The sequence below is a fragment of the Coptis chinensis genome, chromosome 7 (assembly GCF_015680905.1).
Source record: "Coptis chinensis isolate HL-2020 chromosome 7, ASM1568090v1, whole genome shotgun sequence".
Classification (NCBI taxonomy): Eukaryota; Viridiplantae; Streptophyta; class Magnoliopsida; order Ranunculales; family Ranunculaceae; genus Coptis; species Coptis chinensis.
The window spans coordinates 38,761,265-38,770,354 of NC_141462.1; the positions used below are offsets into that span (position 1 = coordinate 38,761,265).

The window sequence follows — 9,090 nt, forward strand, 5'->3', positions numbered from 1 at the left end:
CCCGTTTGTTGGCTCACACATTTAGTAAATATTTAGTAATGAAGTAAAACATTAACATCTAGATCGATGACACAATTCAATGTATGTATAATCCTGAGCCACCTAATACAACAACTTACTCAACAGACAAGGAATATGATAGGAACAACCAATTCCTATTTTATGAACCTAGCATGCATCAAATGAAAATGACATTCTTTTTAACATAAAGGTAACGAAGTTGAAATTAAATAGCTAGATGGAAAAAAAAACTGAATTGCTCCAAGTATCTCTTCATTATCCAATTTGGTTGTTGCCATCTACACCACAATCCTGCATACAAAAGAGGCCTTGATTATGTACAACATGGTAAATCATGACATATAACGAATAAAAATAATTATAAAGTAGAGAGTTATTGTCACACCCCGAATTTCGACAGAATTCAGAAAAACATAATTTGTTCCCGACTCTTTGATCTCCGAGGTGTGACGCACTCTCCACTTCCAAAAAACCCATAAATAGTTTAAATATGCGGATAATTAAAAACTAATAAAAATTTTAACTTAAACAAAAGTCCTCTTCATTACAAAAATTTACAAATGAAAATACAAATAACCTTATCTCAACTGAAAATATATATCACCTCAAAGGAAAACAAAGCATATCTTTAAATGCGACGCTAACGCAAACCACAAGCAGCAACCAATCTTCTTCAACACTAAACTTGTCAAGACTTATCAACTATGTTCATTTAATGAACACACCCGATAAACAAACATACAAATCGGGTCAGCATTATAAAAATGCTGGTGTGAGTAGCTCTAAAATACAGCATATACTTATACCAAATATATACACAATCCATACGCCAGTTAGTTCCTCCATCGAGGCGCCTTAATTTTCAACTACTAATACAACATCCTTAAGTACAATAATTAAGGCAGGTAGTTCCTCCACTGAGGCGCCTTGTCTTCCCACTAACCACACAACAAACTATACGCATCATAAATAGTTCCTCCATCGAGGCGCCTTAGGTTCTAACTAAACAAATAACCAACCAAACATGTTATATCCGTACCGCATTTCATGCTCAATAATAGAGTGGGTCGTCTCTGCCCAAGTAATTAGTTTGACCTACCCTTCTGCAAAACCATATACAAACATCTATCTAAAGATACCTCATTAACCAACATATTACCATAATTAGATTATTTCAGGCTTTCTTGGTGTGTCCCTAAAATCACGTCGTATCTATGTCTTACCTAGTTTCCCTGGCTACCACAATTGCTTCCCAACGCCGAACATGTACATCCACATGCCTCCCCTTATATAATGAACCACTCCGTGCGTAACTACCATGAGCGGGATGCCGCACACCAGGTAACCCTCACACGAAAGCATTATAAAAGTACTGCTATTATTCGGCATAAAATATTGCGCATCTCGTTCTAATTTTGCAAACGGAATAATCAAGCCACTATTCGGCTACGCCAGAAAAGCCATTCAGATTTACTGAAACGCCAGAAGGGCCAATCCAATTACTTTCACCCAAAGGGCCATTCAGATTCACTGAAACGCCAGAAGGGCCAATCACATTACTTACGCCCGAAGGGCCATTCAGATTCACTGAAACGCCAGAAGGGCCAAATCCCATGAGTTGTGGTAGCTAGGTTATAGGATTTTCGTTAGGTAATTTATTCAAGTGTCATACATTTATGACTCATAATAATTCCACTATATCACGTGCAGGTCAAATACCTTATTGCACTAAGCCACAATATTTAGAAATATCTCAATTATATCTCATAACCACTTTCATTATTTCACGTGCCAATATATTATTGCACTACGTCACACTCCTGTGGGAAATATCCACAAATACTATACTACTTCATAGTAGCATCTCACAGATAAAATAATGGAGCGTTTATACATTTATTTCTCCAAAACTATTGTATTTAATATATATATCCCAACATATCATATAATGTCAAAATTGCTTCAAACGTATCGCATAACATTTTTATAGCGTTTTAGGAATATTATATCTCCTAAAGTTTCTATCTCGTCATGTGTCAAAATATACACAATATCAACGTCAAATATTTCCTAGATACTGACAACCAAATTTATACAAGCTTCGACAATATTTTATTAATACATTTGTCTATATTCTTAAATATGTGAAAAACTGGAAAAAGTGAACATTCCTCAGTCAACGGTCAACAGTCAACGGTCAACGGTCAAAGTCAATGGTCAACAGTCAAAATGTCATTTTCATGTTCAACAGGTTCAGGGTCATAGCCATGGTTCATGGCTAAGGTCAAGGTGCACGGCTCATGGGCTCATGACTAAGGTAATGGTTCAGACCCAACTAGCCAAGCCCAAACCTTAGAACCCGGCCCCAAAAGTTTAAATGTTGAAAGACCCAATTTGGTTCTCTATTTTTAAGTCCTCTGGACTGGCCCCAAACAATCAAGCTAAACTGGCCCAACAACTTTAAACAAAACTGGGCCCAATCAAAACAAATGAAACTGGCCCAAAACTTCAATTGGGTCGGCCCAAACCCAACTAACTTAACTCCGGCCCAACTAACAAACCTAAAGGCTTTGGCCCAAGCTTCAAAGCCCAAATCGGTCATCTTCTCCATCAGTTCTCTCCTCCACCACCAGCCACCAAATCGCGCCGGCCACCAACTCTCCTCTTCATTATATCGGTTTTAATCCCCATAAAAACCAAACAACATTAATGAAAACAAAAAAGCCCAAATCATTCAATCCTTATACTTCTTCAAAACTAGATCTATAAATTTTCGCCGCCATTAAAGCTTCTTCAAGCTTCAATCATACCTCTTTCCAACACCCATTCAACCATCAATACCCAAACCTCAACCCCTTTCTACCCCAATCTTCAATCAATACAAAAAACACAACAATCATAGTTCACATACTTTTACTAGCGATTCTCTGGCCGCCATTAACAAGTATTGGGAGCTTCCAACAGCCCTTCCGCCAACCCCCAACCACCGGTCTACATCCCATCATCAGTCAACAACTTATAAGAAAAACCACCCAACAGTTACATAAAATTGTATCGGCGATTTCTTGGTGCCGCCGTTAATGTTTCTTCAGAGCTTGAACAGCTCATCCAAACCACAATAACCAACATCAAACCTATAACCCCCGACATCAATCAACAAATTCGAAGCCACAGTAAAGAAAATGAGTTCAAACAGAGAAACAAAGAAACATGACGATTTCTATAGATTGGGCTTTAACTGCCCTTAACCAGCCATAAAGCGTCGACAGCTAATTCCGAGTTTCGGATGTAACAATTTATCAATACAACAAGAGGAAAAATTAACCACAATAAGCGTACATAAAAAAAATACGTTTAATGGAAACAAAACTCTGACAGCAGTAAAGCTTCGTCCCGTAGATTTCGTGAAATAGATAAAAAGTAGTTACTCACTTTAATAAAAATCTCCATGAATCCTTATCATCCGATTCGTTGCGCTCCCACGCTCGAGCAAACGAGTTTCTATCTCTGCCTCCATTTTTATTATTTTTTTATTCTCCAAGAACCCTATTCTCTAGAACAATGTGATTATATACTTGGGCTTGAAACCCAAGCCCAACACAGACTCGGGCCCATAAACCAAGCCCACATATCCCAAATCCAATCTAATCAAATTTTATATAAATAAAATTAAAAATTAATAAATAATTACATATTTTAAATACGGTCGTTACAGCTATACACATCTCAAAAGAATCTCGTCCCGAGATTCGGAAGTAAAGCTATACGAACAAATAACGTTGGTTATTAACTTAGAACATACCCAAGAATGCACGTTGATTAAACTTAAGCAAGATAACATTGGTATTAATTATTTTAAATAATTTCATAATATATGTCCTCAGGCCATTACAAAACCTATTACAGTTTAACTGTCTATATTAAAATAAATTATTATTGTCACTTAAATGCAAGATTTTTTTTGCATGCAAGTAGGATGTTTTATTAATTGGTATAAAAGAATACAACTCAGTCAAAATGGATTTACAACAGACTCTAAAAATCAAATCTGTAGTAAGTCCGGTGAGGACATTTTAGGGACCTAATGAAAGGGGGTCTATTGGGACTCCAATAGATCTCTCCTTTTTGCAAAGTTGAACCATGTTTTGCGGCCGCATCTGCCCCAAAGTTTGCTTCTCTGAGTGTATGTGAGATTTTCCAGTCAGTAATCCTTGATGCTCTATGCCACCGTGCTCTCAGCCACCATGGGACTTCTCCTTTTTGGAATGCTAAAACAACTGCCATAGAGTCACACTCTATCCAGATTTTCTGCCATCCTTTTTCCACCGCTGTTTCGGCCGCCAATACCACTGCCAAACTTTCAGCCTCATAGTTTGTAGTGACCCCTAGACCTTGTACCAATGTACCCAGAACTTCAGCCGTATAGCTCCTAAAAATGACTCCCGCACCTCCATTTCCTGGATTTCCGATTGCCGAACCATCTGTGTTAGCCTTGACTACCCCTATATCAGGAGGGATCCAAGACACTTCCCTGATTTTACTCACTGGTCGCACTCTTCGGTTGATGTTCAACTGGTGCAGAATCCGAAGATCGAAGGCAGAATTGCTCATCGTCCCGATAGTAGGATGCCAACGGCACTTTACCCCTTTGAGGACTTAGCATTTTAGTCTTTCTTTGGTTTAGCTTCCCATCATCCCGAAAAATGCTATTACGAGCTTTCCATAGTTGGACTATGATATGGATAGCCGCAACAACAATCGAGCTGCTTCAGTATCCGGGTCGTGTCCTCTTCCCCGCCTCCATGATTGCTTTTAAGGTGATGCACGGTTTTTACTCCAAAGTAAGACGAAGCCCATTGCCACGATGCCATAGCCTCTTCACACTCCCGAGCATATGCTTCACGCTTCGATTCCTTCCCACGAGCCTACATCGTGAAGCAAGATGGACTCCTTTTCTTTGCACTCGCCATCGGTTGGGACCACTTTCGATGAATCAGTTTCCAGGCTAGGCCAACTTGTCTGGGGTGGATATTACGAGCCCACACCCACTTATACCAGCTGATCTTGTTTTCTTTTTTTCTAATCACCTCGAACCCTTGTTTCACTGTGAACATCCCATCATGAGAGGGTTTCCAGATTCTGGTATCGTGCGCTTCTCCTGTTGGTGGGTTGAGGTGATGGACATCGATGCCCGCTTTCAACAACACTTCTTGGATAGGTGCTGTGATATGCCATTTGTTGTTGATGATGAGGTCTAAGACCTTTGCCGAGAAGTCTCTCCAGTTTATTCCCTGAACCACTTCGCCCCACGGTGATCCGATCCCAAGGTTCCAACCACAAATTGATGTTTCTGCCCTGCCCCACAATCCATCCTAGGAAAGGCTTCATTTCCTTTAATGCCCATTTCAATCCCTGCCATACTGATGAATGCTTGTGGTATGTTAGGTAATTGCCATATCTTATTGTGCATTTTTTTGCTTCATGAATCTGCTCCCTCTGTCTCCTCATGCGAAAGCTCCGGCTAACTTCATAAGGAGTGCAAGGTTCACTCCTTGAGCCTTCTAATGCCGAGTCCCCTTCATCGAAATGCGAACTACGGACCCTTTCCCATTTCGGTGGATGCCTTTCTCACCGTTGGATCCCCTGACCGATGAAGTTTCTTATGGCGAAGTTCACATTCCTTTATGCATTTATCCGGCCATTTATACACCGACATGTTGTATACCGGAAGATCGCTTAATATTGATCGCGTGCTTAACTACGCCCTTGGAAAGACAAAGATCCTCCTACCAGCCCATCCGCTTAGCTCTCCTCCTCGATTTTATCCACCAAAGCTTGTATTCTTGCACGAGTTACTCTGCCTTTGGAAAATGGGTGCTCCAAGGTATCTCTCCGCAATTGGCGAAATTGGAATTCAAACAGGGAGGCAACTTCGATTCCTCTTGGATTCGGACATGGCTTCAAGAGCTTGCTCTTTGATGGATTAAAAACTGCCTGCTGGCGGTAAAGATAGAGCATCTCCTTAAGCGGTTTGAGGCCTCAGATGTCTCCGTTCGCAAAAATGAAAATATAATCGGCAAAGAGTATGTGCGTCGGGCTCGGACAATTTCCAGCTGCCATCATATGCTTAATCTTCCCCATATGGAAGAGCGGTTTATACCTCTGCTTAGTACATCTTCACTATGTCGAGCGATTATAGGAGAGTGGATCACCTTGCCGCAATCCTCGACCGAGCTCAAAAAGCCACAAGGACCCCCATTTATCATAACAGAGATATATCGCTTTTAGTAGTGTATAGATCCATGAGCACCAAGTATTATTGAACCCAAATCATGATAGTACTTTCCGAGGGAGGAACTCCCAACCGAAATCAAACGTTTGAGTAATATCCAGGTTTCATTGCCAAATTCCCACCTCTTTTCTTTAGGTCCAAATTTCATTCATCATCTCCGGGGCCAAAGCTATTCTGTTGTGCCCCTTGCGCCTTTAATGAAAGCTAATTGCTCTCCGCTTATAAGGTGGTTTAGAATATGCTTAATTCTCAGAGAGAGGATTTTGGTGATGATCTTGAAGAGGAAGTTGCTCAAACATATCGGCCTGAAGTGGTTAACTGCCATGGAGTTGTCTTTCTTCGGCACTAGGACGAGGAAGCTAGAATTCATACCTTGAGGGAGTGTGTTATCTCTAAAGAAGGAAATGATAGCATTATAGACGTCTTCTTCAATAATACTCCAGTAAGAGTGATAAAAGCATCCCTGAAATCCATCAGGACCTGGGGCACTGTTAGCGTCCATGGCAAAAACAACATCTTTGACTTCTACCATTGTGGGGATGGCTGTGAGAGAAGCATTTTCCTCGCCAGTAACCAGTTTGGGGATGAGATTTAGCAGGAAGGGACTGATGTTGACTTCTGAGTACTTATATTTTTCCTCGTGGCCTCCACAATGAATTTCTTAATTTCTACCTGTTGCGTCAGCTTGTTTCCCTGTTCATCCTGTATGTCCACAATTTGGGATTTAGCCAATCGCATCTTTGTTATGGCGTGGAAGTACTTTGAGTTTCTCTCCCTTCCGCAGCATCAAGGTAACTCTTGCTTTCTCTAAATGCCGAGTCGATTTCGCATCTTTAAGAGCTTGAATCGCCATAGCCTTTTCTACTTCTTGGTTCTTCTCAGAGCTCGAGTTGAAAGGATCCTGTTCCTGCTCTTTGAGTATGGACTCAAGCTCTCCCTCTAGCTCCTTCAAATGCTGTTTTGTATTACCGAATACCCTCCAACTCCATTCCTTAAGAACAATTTTGAGGCGCTTTAGCTTTTTAACCACTTTTCTTATGGGCGCATCATGCAAAGGTTCCTTCCAGCTCCTTTCAACCACCTCTCTTAGATTTTCATGTTGAACCCATGCTTGCTTAAATCTAAAAGGGATGTTCGAAGGCTTTGGAATTTTGGTGTTCCAACCCACAATCGGACAGTGATTAGAGTGTCTTCGTTTCAGAATTCTGCTTCTCCAGCCATCACTGACATCCAACCACCTTTGGTTTACTAGCATTCTATCAATCTTTTGGTACATTCTTCTATGCCCCATTCTTTTATTGCACCAAGAGTATTTGAAACCCATGGTTGTTGAGTCAGTCAGAGCATTTGAGTGAATAAAAGAATTAAAGTCTGACATTGCTGCTAAACAAGGTGTTCCTCCTCCTTTGCTCTCGCTTATTTCAGAGACTATATTGAAATCCCCCACAGCCCATGGCTCTCTACAGCCAATCCTAGGCTGTGACAAATCGCCTAAAGTGCTCTTCTCGATGCCATATGCACTATTTGCGTGGGACGAAGGACAAAAGAGATTACCGGTTTTCATCGTGATATCTTTGTTGTGAGAGAGCATACAATGTCACTACCTTTCCCTCCTCCAACAGGACCAAATATTCCCCACTTTACTAGGAGAGTCATTATGCAAAAACATAGAGTCAAAACCCAATCTGCTAAGCGCCAGAGGTAGCTGAGCATGCGGTCTTATTAGCGGCTCCGCAATACACACAAATTCTGGTTGATATTCCTTAACAATATCCTCAAGGTACATCCAAGGATTTTGTCTTCTTATTCCTCTCATATTCCAGAATAGTGTATTCATGGGATGATGTTATTTGGAGATCCTGGCCCTAGTAGAAGGTGGGGTAAGGACCTGCACCTGCCACATAGGCTTGTACCCTTTCTTGTTCTTCACTTGCTCTTCTTCCTTTTCCATCTGTCCCCCCCAGTTACCTGACTCCAAAATCTTTTCTGCTTCTACTAGAGCCTGGAATCTGTTACCTTGTGGCCTGTGTTGCGTTCTGCAGGTGAGTTGTGTTGGCTCGTGCCATATGCATCCCCCTGTTCATTTTCTACATTCCCATCCATTTCCATATTGTGCCTCTCCTTTCCATCCTCTATATTTGGGCCCTTATTCAACTCCATTTGCACTTCAATCATCTCCTGTCTGTGTACTTGTGGTTCAGACCTCCCCAAAACCTCAGGATTAGGCTCTAAGGTTATCCCCACAGCTGTTTCTACTTCAGATGCAGTTCCCCAGTTCCTCGCGAGCTTGTGGCTGATTACCCCCTTCACTCTCCGAAACCTCCTGGCTTTGCCGGTCAGCCTCTTCTACTACAACATCCGTTTCACTTCTGTTTACCTCTGCTCTTTCGGCTTCTTGCTGCCTTGGCTCATGCTCCTCCACCAACAAAGGATGAATTTCAGAGTTAGGAGATTCCTCATTCGCAGTTCTGTTCTTTTTTCGCCATTTCTTTTTCTGATTTCTCGTCATGGGTTTCGCCCTCAGCCCTTCACCTTGGGAAGAGTTGACCACCTCAGTTTCACCCAACGACTAAGCTACCACTGTTTTCCCTGTTTGAGCCAGGTCCTTTTTCAAGAATCGACAGGAGCTGACCAAGTGACCAACTCCTTTGCAATGGGTGCAATAGTCTAGAAGTTTTCCCAGGCGCACTTCTTGCCAGAAGGCAACTCCATAAATATATCATTTCTTTTTAGCATGTAGTTTCTTGACACGTAGCAACCTCTACGAAAAATTAATA

General features: G+C 41.4%; 1 protein-coding gene across 1 annotated transcript; it reads right to left on the reverse strand.

Annotated features, from left to right (window-relative positions):
• Positions 1-7,037: 7,037 nt before the first annotated feature.
• LOC147487463 (uncharacterized) lies at positions 7,038-7,877 on the reverse strand. The gene has a single exon (XM_086574042.1). It carries the CDS (start codon positions 7,875-7,877, stop codon positions 7,038-7,040), a length of 840 nt encoding a protein of 279 aa, XP_086430168.1.
• Positions 7,878-9,090: the final 1,213 nt, after the last annotated feature.

Coding starts and splice junctions, on each gene's coding strand:
- LOC147487463 (XM_086574042.1), bottom strand. CDS start 7,877: ATGAAAACCGGTAATCTCTTTTGTCCTTCGTCCCACGCAAATAGTGCA.